The sequence below is a fragment of the Mirounga angustirostris genome, unplaced genomic scaffold, assembly GCF_029215605.1.
Source record: "Mirounga angustirostris isolate CCGP_5_RB_7025 unplaced genomic scaffold, mMirAng1.0.hap1 SCAF_12, whole genome shotgun sequence".
NCBI classification, from domain to species: Eukaryota; Metazoa; Chordata; class Mammalia; order Carnivora; family Phocidae; genus Mirounga; species Mirounga angustirostris.
In genome coordinates this window covers 65,384,312-65,402,155 of record NW_026991720.1, presented here as the reverse complement: position 1 = coordinate 65,402,155, position 17,844 = coordinate 65,384,312, and the positions used below count along the sequence as shown (strand labels likewise).

The following is a 17,844-nucleotide window of genomic DNA, read 5'->3' as shown; positions in this document are numbered from 1 at the left end:
AAACAAATATTTCTTGAGGGCCTCTGTTCTAGGTGCTGGGGATGCCTTGTGAAGAGACCAGTTCCTCTCCTACAGAATCTCCATGGAGTTTTCCTTTCTAGAGCTTCTCATTAGCATAACAACAGTGTCATTTCTCTCAACTCCTACAGCAAAAGAAAAATCAAGAGAAACCTCTCCTGACCCCACATCCTTTTCTAGCTACTGGCCCATATATCTTTTTCCCATCTGTAGCACCATGTCTCAAAATGTTGTCTGTTCTCATATTTTTCTTTACTTGCCTTCCTCCCATCATTTTTTTTTAAGATTTATTTATTTTAGAGAGAATATGTGTGCAAGCAGGGGGAGGGGCAAAGGGAGAGGAAGAGAGAGAAGCAGACTCCCCACTCAGTGTGGAGCCCAACATGGGACTCCATCCCACGACCCTGAGATCATGACCTGAGCCCAAACAGAGTCAGATGCTCAACTGACTGAGCCACCCAGGCGCCCACCTCCCATCATCTTTTAAACACAGCACCAAGCAGACTTTCTCCTCGAGATCTCCCCCAGCTCCAGACTCCTGTCGGATCCCCCTATCTACGAACAGCTCCTCATCTTCCTGCTACACCCGCTCCCTGCTGACACTCTTTTCCCATCCCTGTAAATGGAGAATGGAGATTCCATCCTTATTGCTCAAGCCACAAACTTTGGCTTCATCCTTGCTCCGCTCTTGCTCTCACACCCCACATCCATTCCATCAGCAAATCCTATTAGCTTTCTTCTTGGTCTATCCACAATCCAACCATTCTGTCTCACCTTTAGTATCACCACCTAATCCACAATTATTTCTCATTCCCGGCTGGTTTCCCTGCTTCCTTCCCTGGACACAGGTACCCCCCCCCCCAAACACACACTGTCTGTAGTCATCAGTAAGAATTTATCTCCTCTGTAACAATATGTCCTTCAAAAAATTTTTAAAGCCCTCATGCAACAACACGGATGAATCTCATATATAAAATGTTAAGTGAAAGAAGCCAGAAACAAGAGTTCATACTGTATTATGCCTTCATTTAAAATACAGGTAAAACCAGTCTGTGCTGTTAGAAATCAGAATGGTGACTGAGGGGCAAGGAGTTGATTGTGACTAAAAGAGCACCTGCTGGGCCTCTGGGGGAGCTGGTCACTTATATTTCTTGATCTGGGTGCTGGTTGCTCACAGGTGTTTGGTTGGTTAAAACTTAGCAGGCTGTACACTTACGATGTACCCTTTTCTGTATTCATTTTCCATTTCAATAACAAGTTTAACAAAACTGCTGTTTCCTACACAGAAAACCATTCTCCTCTAGACTTAGGAGGAATTTATCAGCACTCACAATTATTACAATGTGAGCCCCATGCAGGGAGAAATCTTGTCTGCTTTCATCCATTCAACAAAGAGTTATTGAGCACTGGGCACTGATCTGGGCACTGGGGATACAGCAGTGAACATGGGAAGTGAAACTCCTTAAGCTTCCAAGGGGTGATATCAGAATAACTTATATACCATAGAACAAGGTGCTGAGGGCTATGGAGAGGAAAAAGCAGGAGAGGCAGACGGAGTGCTGGAGTGCGGGAGGTGAGGGCCAGGCTACAGTTTAAATAAAGTGGTCAGGAAAGGCCTCCTTGAGAAGGCTGTGAGAGAAGGAAGCCGGGTATGTCTGGGAGAAGAACCTCCTGGGCGGAGGGACTGGAGAGGAAAGGCCCAAGGCAGAAGCAGGCTGGGTGTGCACGAGCAACAGCAGGGGGCAGTGGGACTAGAGAGGAGGGAGCCAGGACAGCCTAGCTGGGGATACTGGCAGAGAGGTGCCCCGGGGCCAGATCAGGAAGGGCCCGGTTGGCCTCTGTAAAGACTCTGCAGTTTTATTCTGCATGAGACCGGGTGGAGGGGGTGGGGGGGTCAAGTTTTGCCTAACCTGGTTTGAGGTAGGTTTCAGCTGCTTGGAGCAGCCCGTCATCGGTTCTCATTTTTGTAAATACACTTCAGTTTTGTACCCATTCGCCTGGTGATGGATACTTAGTTGGGTTCCAGTTTGGGGCTTGCGTAGAGTGCTGTGAACACCCTGGTGCACATCTTTTGGTAAAGTACCATATGCAAGGTATGCCAGTTTTAAAGAAATTGAACAAGATATATCAATTCTTATCTGAATACCTTGGGTAATATAACATGCTAGTTCCAGCGGAAGTCAGGCAGTCAGTCAATACTTATGGTTCGCATTCGAGGTAAATGTTCAAGTATGTATCAGGGTATACAAGGTGGAGGATACATGCATACATGCAAAGTATGCAAGGTAAGTTATGCAAGGTGGAGAATACAAAGAGATGTCAAATAGATTTCTTGCCCTCAAGTACCCTAGACTCTAGTTGGGGATAAGACATATGTATAATGAAACAACCACTAGCAAGGATAAAAACAGTAAATGCCAAATAAGATCCTAGGCATTTTGCCCCATATTCTCTCTGAAGCCGGCAAGGTCACTTTGGACTACGTTAATAAAAGATTTCACAGGGAAGCTGGGAATTCTGTAGAGCCTGAAAGCATACATCAGATTTGTGAGCCAGACTTTGTAGACATTATCTGGGCTAGGGAAATAGCAAGAATGCCAATTTGTATTTGAGGGGGCCATGGGTGGTCAGTCTGAGTAAGAGTAGGGATTAGAATTCATTTCAAAGCCTAATAGAGATCTAGATGGATGTATTTCACAAGTAGAGTAAATAACAGCATTCTAATCTGGGAATATTTCTATAGTCAAGATTTCTCAATCATTTTTGCTATATTAATGCCACATTTACCACTACTAAACCTCAAAGTCCACGAGGTCTAAATGACTTAAATATATATGTATTTTTAGACTGGCAAAGAAAACTCATCCAGTGTGACTGTAGCAAGCCCCGAAATGGAAAATAAGGCAGGCCAGACTTTGGAAAACAACTCATTAATGGCCGAACTCCTGAACGACGTACCCTTCACCTTGGCCCCACATGTCCTGGCCGTGCAGGGCACCATCAGTGACCTTCCAGACCACTTACTCTCCTATGATGTCAGCGAAAATTTATCACGGTTTTGGTACGATTTCACTCTTGAAAATTCGGTGCTCTGTGATTTGTAATCTTTATGTCTGTTTGCACTGTAACAGCTTTAAACAAAAGTTTGCCCATTTTATTTAACCTGTTTGATGTTCTTTGCCATTTCACTGCTTAAAGGTCCTCAGAAAAGCAAGGATCTTAAAGCAAAGAAAACGACATTATGTTCATTACTCTATTTGTTTAAAAGGTGGACTTAATTCTGCTTCCTTTCCCCCAGATAATAAATATAAAAACTAGACTGTCAAGGTTTTATGAAAGGAGCAGATTCCTTCAACCAGTCTCTCAAAATACAACCCCTCAAGTGTATCAGGAGAACTGTGAGAAAGAGCTATGGCACTTTTCTTAGTCACCTAACTCTGAAGTCTACGCTTAGAATGAGTGTGATTTCTCTTCTCTGGTTTGGAGGAAGCTTGAATTAATGTTACTCCCTTTCTTCTTCCATAATGTTTATGAATGAATTCAGAAAAAAAAAAAAATGTTGCCAGTTAGCTTAATTTCTTCAGTCCCAATTTAGACACCGAGGTGGAAATGTAAAACTTTTCCTAAACAGCAGTGGTAGTTTGCTGCTCCAGGAATGCTGTCCCTGCTCTGGATGCTATTTCTTTTGAGGGATACATGTGACACATTTCAGTTTCCTCAAAGCCATGGCAGCCCTTTCCACCCTGAATGGTTCCCGTGGGCCTGCCTTTGTTTTCTGCCTCGATGCTACTCCAGAGCGTGCGTGGGCCGTCACCACTTTCCAAAGAACTTCCCCTGCTTCTGCTTCAGTTGGCATTTGCTCCCCTTACCACATATGTTCCCAGTTTATGAAGAGATCCACGTTTCCTTTCAACCTCTTTGCCTCCTAAAGAAAAGCATCTCATAATGATACATATTATTGCTGATAACACCCTTATTTAGAAATTTGTTGGCCACAATACAGATGGAAATGTTTTGCTGCTAGAAAAGCTGAAATCGACTCATTTCCAATTAGAGTGTAGGCAAAACACCTAACCATGACTTTTAGTTCTTGGCTATCCATTATTTATGCCAACTAAAGCAGTAAAGAACTGCCATTGGTCAATAAAATGTAAAGGGAAAAAGCAAATTGTGATAGAGTATTTTCCATGCATGGAAAATTTAGATCACATTTGTTTTGATTAGGAGCAATACAATTTATTGATTCTGTGCCAAATTGTAAGTATATTTTTCACAAAGATAGCATGCCATAGCAAAACTAAACACCGTGCATAAAGGTATGTGAATCATTCGAGTTTTAATGTGTTGTGCATGTTTGTTTAATAAAGGTAGCATTGTCTTGATAAAAATGCCATATTATTTAAAAGTTAAATGAATATTTCTATTGACAAAAATATGCTTCATTTACAAATAATGTTACTACATGAGGTGAATGATTACATTAAATCTTTACAGTTTTCATAAAACATCAGTCTAGGAAATGTGACCTATTACTAACACAAATGTGAACATTTTATAGCAGTTTTTGTGAAAACATCCTTTTTAACATCCATGTTAATGTACCTTGAAGCTAAGTGTTATGTCATCAGTTTGTCTAATATATTTGTTAAATTTTGTCTGAAATACATTTCATTTATATTTATGTCTACCATCTTATAAATATGTTTGTATTTTCATTTGTCAAAAATAACTTATATATAAATAAATGTGAATTAAAATAAACTGATATTTTGATTATTTTCAGATCCAGAAAAAAATAGTTTTCTTTACCTTCATATTTGAATGCAAGTTATTAATTCTTTGTGAGGCACATATTTAAGTATATAGTTTATGCAGTGCCACAAAAATATGAAATTTCCACTTATATGTAAACTTTAGGGAATAACATTGAAAATGGTAAGATCACTAGTCCTGGCTTAACAGGACTGTAGAGATTTGAAAGAAATCACATGAATATCTAGTTCTAGATAGATCTCCATCATCACAAAATTTAGTAAGGACTAGTGTTCATGACCTTCTTTTCACAAAAACATTTTAGTTTTCTTAATCCTGTATATAAATCAATTGTTACTCTTTTAGAAATCAGCCAGCCAATTTCAATTACCCAAGAGAAACTTGAAGCCCAGAGAGGTCCAATAACCTAACTCACCTGGTTAGTGATAACCACTGAGTTCAATAGTGTTCAGAATTAGAAAGTATAACAAAGCTGTATGCTCTGGTGGAAAGAGTTTGGGCATTTGAGGCAGCCAGACAGTTTGCAAAGGCTCACTCTCAAGCTGTGGGACTTGGCTCAGTTCCCTAACTTCTAGTGTTCTTAGTTCCCACACTTGTTAAATAGTAATAGTATGCACCTTGCAGAGTTGTGTTAAGTTTTAGATGGTGTTTGTCAGACGCTTGGCATCATAAAGCTTGACACACCATAGGTGTTCTGAGAAAGGGAGACGCTATAATTCTCATTACTTACCACACATGCACACTAGTCTAACAAAATGCAAAATACATATTCACTGAACATATTAAAGAGGCATATAAAAAACAGCAATCTGCGTTTATTGTCGGTCTCTCCTGACCCATTATTTTTTTTTCCATAGTAAATACCTAACTGTAAAAAAATTTTCTAAAATATGTTGGTTGACTCTCTGCAATTCCTTAGTTAAGAATTCCCTACAGAACACTTTCTTTTCTCTCACTATCCAGCATCATGGCCATTTTCCTTAATACAAGGTATCACTGGAAAAAGTACAGTAGATACAGATTGTACAAGTGCTTTTACTGAATCTTATTTTTAGCCCTGCAATATATTCAGGAAGTTGCATGTATTTCTTTTTCCAGCTTTCTTTAATGGCATTTGCATCTTTTCCTAAAAGCAGAATTAGGTAATTTTGACCAACTTATTATGGTTAAATTTTTGATTGACTGAACTTTTAAAATTGTACTATTAGGTATTAACAAAAGCACATTTCTTAACAGTTTTGGAAATCTGTAATAGTTTGTTTTGTTAAGTAAACATTCGATGACACCAGTACTTTTTTCCCCTTTTCAAAATAAAACGATAAATTGGAAACAGTATGAAAGAAATCTTTTCTAATTTTCCCAGAATCCTGATGTCTTATAATTCTAAAGGACAGGTATGGAGTAGCAAGGAAATAATCTCATTCATGTTCTAAAACAGTGGTACATCGGACCTTACTCCCTTACCTATCATGTTAACAAATGATCAATAAATGAACATTGCCCTCGGTTATCTAGCAAAGAGTGTTACTTTCAGAGATAATACATTGTCCTATTAATATGTCAGTAGTAACATTCACATGAAATATAAGTATATTGGATAGGAGGCTGAAGGATGTTACATCTTTTAAAGCCATTGAGAAATAAGGGTTTGTGGACATTATCTTTTGAGCATTTGTGTCATATTACTAAGGGCATGACCTAAATATTATTGAAAAATCTGAATTTCTCAAAATAAGTCTGACTCCACTGATATTACATTGGCCTGAAAGATGAAGTAGTCTTATTATGTGTTAGGAAAATGACCCTTTATGCCATATGGTTTGGTACATCAGTGTGGGTGAGAGACAGATGTGTTGATTAATATGTAGGAGCTTACAGTCAATACAGCAATATGTTAAACATCATTAAATCAACTTTTTATGTCAGCGTAGCTTTAGATTTATAGAAAAGTTACAAAAATAGTGCAGCATTCTGATATACCTCCCACTGTTGTGAACATCTTACATTACTATAGTGCATTTGCTACAACTAATGAACCAACTTTGGTACATTACTATTAACTCAAGTCCACACACTATTCCGATTTCACGGTTTTCCCATCATGTTCTTGCTTCCCTTCTAGCATCCCATCCAGTAGAGCACATTACATTTAGTCATCATGTCTCCTTAGGCTACTTTTGGCTATGATAGTTTCTTGTTTTTGATGACCATAACATTTTTGTGGAGTACTGGTCAGGTATTTTGTAGAATGTCCTTCGATTGGGGTTTATCTAATGTTTTCACATGGTTAGATTATGGGTTTTTAGAGGTAAATTACAAAGATGAGGTGCCCTTCAGTGAGATCACATCATACCAAGGGTACATGCATCAACATGGTACTCCTACTGATGTTAACCTTTATCACCTCGCCAAGGTAGTGTTTGCCAGATTTCTCCACTGTTAAGTAAATCCTTCCCCCACTTTTATACTCAAAATTTTGGCATTAAGTGATAAATCATAGCCCACACTCAAGCAGTAGGAAATTAAGCTCCACTTCCTTAAGAGGCAAGTAGCTACATCAATTATCTGGAATTCTTCCCCATAAGAGATATGCCCCTTCTCTCCAATTTATTTATTTATCATTTTCTTATTTATATTGGGACTCATGAATATTCCCTCTTTTCTTCCCCAAATCTAAATCAGTGGGAGCTAAGAAATATATTTACACCTTTATAAAAGTTAATAAAGGAAAATTTGGCACATTTTACATGGTGCACATGAATATCATTTGTTGCTGGATATTATAATATAGTCTATAATTTCCTCAGAAGTCATCTTCCTTTAGATATATTTCTCCTTAACTTGCCATGACTGGAACTGTATGCACAATAGACTTTCCCTGAGAGCTACGAGCGCTGCATTGTAAGTGGAGCCTTCTTCCATACTTGGCCTTTTCCTACCTCTCATTCCCATAATGATTGCATCTTACACATAATGTCATTCTTCAGCAAGTGGTGTAGAGGCAAGATTATAGTGTAATCATTTTCCTCTCTAAAGAGCCAAGATAACTCATGATACACAGAGCTCTTTTCTACAATAGATGACTTTTTTAGTAATCACAAAGCAAAGTTGTAGCTCCGTAAGTTTCTAAAGAAAGAAATGTTTCATTCTCAACGAATTAGTTTTAAGAAGCTGTATAAGGAAACTCAGTCTTCTTTCGGAGGGGGAGGTGCTCAAGAAACTCTAATTTTTAATTCTGATTAACCCAAACTGTGTGCTAAAACATAAAGTTGATCTCCTCCAATTTCACTTGGGGGAAAAAAATCAATCAGAGCAAAAAGCATCTTATTTTGTCCTTGGAAGAAACCTGAATATAGTTCTTTGTCAAGAATTTGCCCAGTCCCAATTTTAACCCCTACCAAGGAAATAAATTCCTTACAATCAAAGGTAAGGCAAAGGATAATTGCATCCAGAACAACCCATCAGTACGCTAACTCTGAACCAGCCCCACAGACAGCGTTTTAGTTACTACCCAGGCCAGAGAGAGACTCAGACAATAGACTGTTTCAGAGGTCAGTTAAGGAGACAGCCTCCCACGTAGGACTGCTGCCAGGGACGTACAATCCAGTGTCTGACATCTGGGTTCTGCAGCTGCCAAGTCTGCCCCTTGTGTGGCCACAGGTGTTGGGCTATAATTCTGAGACACGTGGGGAAGAAGGAACAGGGCAATGTCAGTTTCACTGTCTGTATGTGTGTCTGTGTACAGTTTTAATTTTAATCTTGCTTTTCAAAAGGTACATCATTGATTTTGTTTCAAAATTAACGTATTTCTGCATAATGGCAAGGAACATTTGGGAGGCTAACAAAGAAACAGCTTTTGTTCAAGAACAAGGGCCAAACAAAGCCAAGTTCTTAGACCTACAGGGTACACCATACACTAATATGCCATGTGTGGCATTGTTAGCTTAGTCATTTGAACAGGCCTTCTCAGGACTGAAAAGAAATGAAATGGATGCCAAAAAGCAAACAGGCAGTTGGTCTAAGATAAAACCTAAATACTTATCCTCTCCCAGTAGCCACCCCCACTGCAACATCCTTGTTTGGGATGTTCACGAGAATTTGTGTTTACCAATATGCGTATTAAATACAGCCTGGGACACACTGTATCTACTTTTCTATGTCACACTATACTGTAACCATCAGTTAACACAGCTTAAAGAAGTAACACAGGAGACTTATCTATTTGGGGGGCAAATCTAGAAGTTCCTACCTCAGTTAAGTATTTGAGGTTCCTAACCTAAAGATATGGGCAGTAGTAGAAATGAAGATGATTGAGGAGAGGGGAATGACACTGGTAAGTCAATAGTCAACATTTAAAAATATAGATCTGTCTATACCTCCACAATTAAATATACACTTCCTCCTTGTTTTGCCTAACTTCATAGTCTGAAATTGAATTTAATGGAAGAAGAAGGAATCTTCAGATTTCATCTTCTCACTGAATCTCTTCTAAGGAGAAATGCTTGAATCCTTAAACCAGTGTTTCTCTACCTGTTAAAACCAATGTACACTATGATTTTTTTTTTCCACTGTATCTCCTACATATTTTACCAGTTTAGGAGCATTTTTGACAGGTTCTACTTTATATTTTCTATTACAAAGACAATAGATAAATTGAATATACTTTTTCAAAGTACAGCCACAATCCCATTTCCCTTAAGAATCTATGCTCTCTGATTGATGTTCCATCGGACTTATGCTTGAGACATAAATCCTCGACTGGGCTTTGTTGAATGAATGAGTGAACCAATGAAATAAATCATTAAATTATCTATAAAGGAGACTTCCCAAAAGCAAAAGAATAGAATTTTGAAACTTTTGTAGTTTTTCAGGCCCCAGTAAGTTCCCCAAATTATCATGCTGTGTTTATGCAGCTGAAAATAATGCTTAGTTTACCAAGCCTCTACAAATTGTGCCTTTTGTCTGTTTTGGGTATTCTCCATGTTTTTCAGGTTGTGTTTTCCTCTGCCCATAATGACTATGTATGTTCTCATGATGAGTAAGAACTGATTCTAGACAATACAGTATATTTTGGTGCTGTGGATTAACTCATTTGAGGTTTTATCTAGCTGCCAAGTTTCCCTTGTGTGTTCTTGATTATTTTTGCATATATTTCTGCCCCGGAATTTATTAATCCTATATGACCTACCCTTGAAAAATGTCTTCATCTTTCATATGCTTTCCTAAGCACATTTGAATATTTCAAATGCACTTGGTTTAGATAAAGACATTTTTCTAGGATCAGTAGTACAACTTTCCTTTAGAACTCTTCTGTATCTCTGTCTTACATTTCCTACCAATCAGTTCTCTTCCGTCGTCGTCATATGAACACGTTTAGATCCTTTCCCTCTAAGTCCAGCTGTAAACTCTTTTTCCATCTATTTGGAGTCAAGTTTCTTGAGTGGTCTATTTTTGTATCTGCACTTCCTTACTTTCTGTTCATTCATTAACCCCCTGTAACCTGATTTCCCATCCTTGGTTAGAACTCCACTGAACTGCTTTATATGGGGCCACCTCCAACCTGCCTAGTGCCTTATGTCTAGTTCTTTGAGGCAGTCCTCCCTATCGGTTACTTCCAGTGTCCTGAAATTGTCTTCACCCTTGATTGCTGTGACACTTGCCTTTCTGGTTTCCCTTCCCTCTCTGTGACCATTCCACCTCATACCATTGGGGACTTCTTTTCCTCCATTCCACCCCTAAAATGTTGGCTCTCTTCTGTTCCCTGTCTTCTCTCTGTACAATCATATTCGTGCCTGTCTGCTACTGTTTACACCCAAACTGATCTCTAGCCCACAACTCTTCTTAAGTTCTGCATCTATATACACTGTCTGTTATAAGACATCTCTCTTGACACTTCCTCTCAGCTTCTCGAGCAAGACTGGGGTAGCTGTTGTTTGCATCTGCTCTACACTCATTCATATCCCACCTCTTCTGCTTCCATTTACTTTGGGGAATTCCTTCTTCACTCCATATGGTCCTAATGGGAAATAGCACACTTGTTCCCAATCCTGAACCCCGAAGGGGCAGATTCAGTCAGCATCCCTCTTACCAACTGATACTAATGTAAGCAGAAAGTGGCACCTCTTCTTGCTGGATACTGACAGCCATCTTTCCCTTTGTGTTTCCAAGTCCTGACGTATCATCTGACGCCCTAGATTACCCAAGCAGGAAATCTAGGAGTCTATCCATTCTTCCTTCTTACTGTGCTCCATACTCAGCTGCTGATAAACTTTTGGGAATTATCTATCGTAAAGACTTGTCTCTCCAATGTGTCTGTCTTCTCCATTCCTACTGCTCCTACTCCAGTCTCTGTCTTCATCATTTCTCCTAACTGATCTCCCTGCATCCTCTACACTATAGCCAGAAAGAACTTATTAAAAAAATAAATTTAAAACCCTTAGTAGTTCTCTGGTATCTAGAGAATTGAAGTGCCTGAAGGCAAATAAGGGCCCTCAATTGCCTCTCTAGCCTCATCTCAAATCATGTCTTGTGTGCTCTTCCCTAGCGAGCAGAACATGCCATGCTTCCTTCACCATCCTCACATTCTGTTCTTTGTGCTTGGAATGCCCTGATCTTCCCTTCTATTTTTTTTATCGTTGTTTGTTTGTTTTCCTGGTCATAAAATATTTATTAAGGTTTACTTTAGGGAATAATAGTGAATATAAAATTCAGGATAACGATATGCAGTAATTTAATTTCAATCCTTTCAAAGTCAACCCAGCTCTCAATGCTCTGCAGATGTAAAACCACTGGTGAGACTCACTAAAAGCAGTTTGACAACTCCAGAAGAGGTTTTTCGTGAACATTTACAACTAGAGCATCTGAATAACTCTTTTAAGTGCAAAACCACACTACACTTATGCAGTAGCAATGCCTTCATATGGTTCTCATTAGTCATTAGTAGTCAAATCGCATAAAACACCAGAAAAAACACACAATGGAGCTCACAAAATATGCTTAAAAATGAACCTGTCCTTGCAAAACACTGTAATGGAAGAAGAGACATTTTTTAAAAAGTACTATGCACACTATAGCAGTTGTGTGCATTCCAACAATCTCCAGTGAACTAATCTGTGGCTAAATTATTTTACAAGGTTTCATTCAAGCATCACCTCCTCTGGGAAACCTTTCCTTATTCCTCCTAAACTGGATTGGATATCCTTCCACATTCCTTTACTATCCTTTGTTCTTTCTCTCTTTTTTTAAAGATTTATTTATTTGAGAGCGAGCGAGAGAGAGCAGAGTGAGTGAGAGAGAACATGAGTAGGGGGTAGGGGCAGAGGGAGAGGGAGAAGCAGTCTCCCCACTGAGCAGGGAACCCGATGTAGGACTCAATCCCAGGACTCCGGGATCATGACCTGAGCCGAAGGCAGACCGTTAACCAACTGAGCCACCAGGTGCCCCTGTTCTCCTCTTTCAAGGTTCTTGACCCACGGTACTGGCATTGTTTGTCTAAGTCGTAACTCTGTGAATGAATCCTAACCTATATTTCCATGCTTAACATGATGCCTGACACATAGTTTGTGCTTGGTATAAGTCAGTTGAATGGGCAAATCATTGAATTACCACTGATTTGAGGAAATGTATAAGGTTCTTATCCCATCTACATTAGAATTTGTCCTTGTGTTGTGTTGGAAGCCTTTAGGCAACCTTTTAGATGTTCATACTGGAATATGCCATTTCCTTATTGTTCCCAAAGTTGTATCCTAAATAATTTAGCTTCTTAAATTTTTTGAAAGTAAAAATGTACCTTTTGTTTGGTTAGCTGTATCAGTAACATACAATAAAACTATTTTGTATTTATCATAACCTTTTAGACAGTGTTGATTAACTCTTTAAATTTTGGAGATATAAGTGACTACGAACCCTTGTAACTTGGGTTTTATTTTTTGGTTTTCTTTAATGTACACATAGAGGAAACTTTCTTCTGCCTTCTATTAAATTGACATTGATTAATCCTAATTAAATTACATGGCTCTTTTTAAAATCATGGATTTTTGTAGAATTAAACATATAACATAAAAATTGAATGCCTGATGTTTTAATGGGCTGTGGCATTTTGTTTTCACGTAACCTAACCTTACTGAAGGATGTGGAAATATTAACCCTTTTGATAGTGGTCTGCATTCTTGAAGAATAGCTCATTTTACTTTTGAGGAAAAACAAATAATTATCTGAGGAAAGAAGACTCTCATGTTGATTTTTCATGCAACCAAAGCAGGTTCTAAAATATTCTTTAACTGGTCCATTCGTTTGGTAGCCAGTTTTCAACTTTTTAATTACTGTTATGAATTATAATGATTTTGTACAATATTAGTCAATTGAGTTTCTAGCCAGTGTGGTCACATTAGTAATTGCAACCTCTAAACTTCCCCATAGATACAAAGATGTAGATTTACATCATTTTCAAAAAACAAGGAAAGCATTAGTAGTCAGTCTCTTAAAATGTTCATTCAGTCTATAAAAAGAAAAATAAATCCCTGGTATGTTGGCTAACAAAATTCTGCATTTCTGTTGTCTAAATAACAACTTACAAATATTTTATAATATCAAGTAATAAAATATTTCACAAGATAAGCTTCTTAGCAAAAACAGTCTCCAGAACTAAACTCAAAAGGAAGTTCTTAATCTTTATTACCTTCCTATTCTTGGTTGAAACATCTTGTTAAATGAGTATTAAGGGTCAATAGTTTCTTTCCCCACCCCAACTGAAAAACTATCTGCAGAAATGCTCTCTACTCACTTTAGGTTTACCACCCTATAATTTTAAGTGGCTCTAAGTTTCTACACTTGGCAATGTACACCTATCAGAAAGGGACTGTAGGAATAAAGCCCTCAGTAAGCAAAGCAGTTGTCACCTGGGTGTGGGTTATTCCCATTCAGGCTTTTCTAGTGTTCGTAGAGATACACTTGAGGCTTTATTCCTTTTTTCATGTTGATTGTGGTAAGAGCCTCATTTCCCAGTGCAATCTATCACTACCCTGCAGGTCGGAGACCACTGGGCTTGCTGCTTTTGTTGTGCCGAGGACAGCAGATGCGATATCCTTCAGCCTGGGTGTGCTTTGTGATGCTTGTTAAGTACAAAATGCCAGAAATGTACCCAGAGCTTGACAAAACATAAATAACAAAAGACAAGAGCTCTATCCTTACCACCTTTCATTCCAGAATATAAAATAGCAGGTAGCAGTAAAAGTATCAGGCTGACCACCAAAGGCAGGTTTGATTAGCATGAAATGCCAGGTAAGTGAGCCAATTTAAATGAAAATCACGTACAGAGAGGACTGGGAGGGCAGGTGGTGGTCATCAGAGGAAACCAAGAACATTTTTTGAGAGCTGGTTTATTTTTTTGAAAAACTAACAGGTATTCACCTTGCCTAGAGTGTGTGCTATGAAACACATGATATTAAAAGACTGGGTGGGGTGGGAGGTGGATCAGAAAGAGAATCTACAGCACCTAGAAATGAAGCCACATTCTCCTGTGACTAGCCTGGAGATAATGTCCTTAGTACTTGAGTCACTCCTGCACCAGTCTCGCTATTAAACCTCATTTCCCATGAGTATCCAGTTAGGCCAATGTCTCTACCGCCTACTCAGCCCTCTGCCTCTTTTCTGTCGCCACGGCACTCCTCTACTGATGCTATTTCTCTTTCTTGCACTCTTCTGTTCTGCCTATACACATTCTATCCACTGCTCAGTACAGCTCAATGTCTGGCTCCCTCACAAATGTTCCCCAAATGGGGAGTTCACGTACCATCTCAGAGCCCCAGTAGCATTCTGATTTTCTCATGGGTACTTCCACTTGTTTTCTGAAGGGACTGTGGGTAGATGAGTGAATCTTGACTTTCTAAAATCGTAAGATACATCAGGGCAAGCTACCAGTTATATTTTTTATTATTAAACACATTTCCCACAGCAGGTGCTTCATAAATACCTGACTTCCAAACATTATTCCAGTTGTTGATCTTAAATGATTGACCATCCACACTTGTCTCAAAGATCTTCAACACCAAACTAAGACATGCTGTCACCACTGTCATCAGAGATTTATTACCCTTTCTTCCACTTCTTTCCTACTTGCTGTTTTCATGTGTTCTTCAGGATACACACCCTCCTCATACCAGATCTTCTCCCCAAAATGTATCTCCCACCAGCTAAAAAGTTGACTTGCTGTACTCCTCTGCTGTGGACAGACCGTTTAGCTCTATACTCTACCTGTCCCTGTTCCTTGGAGGGAGAAATTTGTTTTTCCTACTTCGAAAATGGCACTCTTCCTGGTACCAGCCATGACAGTTACTAGATGGAGCTTTTGTTTTGTACCTCTGTGAATGAAAACTTAGGTACAAAGGATGAAAGTCAACGATATTTATGAATCAGTTTAAAAAGTACTTAGCAGGGGGCGCCTGGGTGGCTCAGTTGGTTAAGCGACTGCCTTCGGCTCAGGTCATGATCCTGGAGTCCCGGGATCGAGTCCCGCATCGGGCTCCCTGCTCGGCAGGGAGTCTGCTTCTCCCTCTGACCCTCCCCCCTCTCATGTACTCGCTCTCTCTCATTCTCTCTCTCTCAAATAAATAAATAAAATCTTAAAAAAAAAAAGTACTTAGCAGGATGGGGGACTTCGTAAGGCATGTGTCCAGTTCATTGATAATTTAGACAAATGACACGCCCCAGTCCTAGAGAAATTTTTGAAGCTCATGATTGATTGCAGAACTGTTTCATCATCATCAGAAATGTGTGTTAAGCACCTCCTTTTCTTCTTTGTTACTTGCAACAATTTAATCATGTGTCACTGCAGCTTAGATTTGAAGCATAGTATTTCTCCTACTTGAGGTGCTTAATACATTCTGAATGGACAGACAGAGGGATGGAATAATGGAAGGATGGATGGATAAGTGAAAATGTCCATCATACCATACATGAGAGTACTGTTTGCTGTGAATTGTACAGTAGGTCCTGATCATAGTTTTTTGCCAGTGCACCCACATACTACTACATTCATCCTCGGAACGAAAGACAGTTGACAGGGTGAATGTGAGGAGATGCTATTCAATGTTAGCAGTAATAATTTTAACCTACATTTGCTGAATTCTTCTAAATACTAAGTACTGTTCTGAGTACCTTACTTTTTAATTTATTTTACCTTTTAAAACTCTAGTATTGCCAAGAGGTAGAAACAATTCAAATGCCCATCAACAGAGGAATGGATAAACAAAATATACATATAATGGAATATTATTCAACCATAGAAAGGACTCAAGTTCTGATACATGCTGCAATGTAGATGAACCTTGAAAACATTATACTAAGTGAAATAAGCCAGACACAAAAGGACAAATACTGTATTATTCTACTTGTATGAAATATCTCTAACAGGCAAATTCATAGAGACAGCAAGTAGATTAGAAGTTACCAGGGACTTTGGGGGTGGAGGAGAAGTTGCTTAATGAGTACAGTATTTCCATTTGGGGTGATAAAAAACTTTGGAAATAATGGTAATGGTCGCACAGCATTGTGAATCTAATTGATACCCCTGAATTGCATTCTTAAAAATGGTTAAAATGGCAAATTTTATGTTATTTATATATTTTTCCACAAAAAAAATTCCACAATTTTTTATTCATTAATTCAAATTTCAAATTAACCTGATTTGAAATTTGAGTACATCAAGAATGTTTAAACAAATAGGAGTTATATATTCTAACATAATAAGAAGTATAGGAGGGTTATATGGCATTGATTCATGTCTCAACAATATCCAGGCCATCCTTCCTTTGAATCCTGACTTTCCCTAATGATAGCAACATGGCTTCTAGAACTCTACATATTGCTTTCATGTTCAAGGTAGAAAGATGAAGAAGGAGATGTCAATAGTCTCATCTTTTTCTTGTATCAGTAAAAAAAACAAAAGCTTTTCTCATGCCCCCAGTAAATTTCCACCTATATCTTACTGGGCAGAACTGTGCCTTGGGCTATCTCTAGCAACAAGGCACAGGAGGCTGCCAAATGAGTATCTAGCTTTCCAGACTCTACCAGGGAGGCAGCAAGGGGATGGGTTGGAAATATCTGTTAAGGAATGAATGCTATCTGGCACAATGACAAAAATGAGGAGCAGAAAGGTTAAATCAGAGTTTCTCAGCCTGGCAGTTGACATTTTAGACTGGATAATTCTTTGTTGTGAGGGGCTGTCCTATGCCTTATAGGATATTTAGCCGCATCACTGGTTTCTATCTACTAGATGCCAGTAGTTCCGCCCCCCCCTCCCCGGCGCCCCCAGTTGTGATGATCAGAAATGTCTCTAGACATTGTCAAATGTCTTGGGGGAGAGAGCACAAAATTGCAACCAATTGAGAACCTCCGGGTTAGATGACTGGCCAAAGTCTCATTGCTGAGAGGTGGTGGGGCTGAGGTTTGAACCCGGGACATCTGAATTTAGAACCTTTCCTCTGGGCCATTCTTCTGACCAGCCTATGCAGTTGAGCAAATGGCCTTGTAATTAACAGGAGCAATGGATCAAATGAATTAACTTGCCACGGACTAGGTTAATGGGACATCCATGAATTGCTGTGCTGACTCTCCACATGCTTTTCCTGAGCACTTGTTATTTAGCCATAACCCTTTACAGTTTAGAAGGTAATAGTGGGTATATGATGGAGAAGCAGGGATCAAGTGGCTATCCCAAACATCCTCAACAGAGCAAATTGGTTCCTAGGAAAGCAAAAATGTCTTAGGCAATTAAATGGTTTGTGGCCCTCTAAAACTCTGCCCTACCCAACAGATCTTATCTCAGTATTTAATTTCTCTATAAGGGAGTATTTAATTTTTTTTTTCTCTTTGAGGGAGCATAATGGAAAAACATGTTGAGAAACACTGCTCTAGGATAAGGAACGAGGTGGAGCAAGGAGTATATTTCAGAAAAGGTGAGAAATGCTGTTACCTCAAATGAGATGGTGTGGGTTATCTAGAATGTGAATGGTGAGGGGATTTTAGGAATCCCGTTGGGTGTTTTCAGTAGATGCA

At 38.9% G+C, this 17,844-nt stretch overlaps 1 protein-coding gene and 1 long non-coding RNA gene across 3 annotated transcripts in view; one reads left to right on the top strand and one right to left on the bottom strand.

The window, feature by feature from the left end:
- UMAD1 (UBAP1-MVB12-associated (UMA) domain containing 1) overlaps positions 1-4,779 on the top strand; it is a 214,513-nt gene extending 209,734 nt beyond the window's left edge. For both annotated transcript variants that reach the window (XM_045864650.3, XM_064575237.1), the window contains one exon: positions 2,865-4,779. In XM_045864650.3, the coding sequence (XP_045720606.1) occupies positions 2,865-3,122 (258 nt within the window). In that variant the 3' untranslated portion in view covers positions 3,123-4,779. The remainder of the gene's footprint in view (positions 1-2,864) is intronic.
- Positions 1-17,844, bottom strand: part of LOC129045483 (uncharacterized) — a 219,715-nt gene that overhangs the window by 123,174 nt on the left and 78,697 nt on the right. The gene's annotated exons all lie outside the window — the stretch shown is intronic.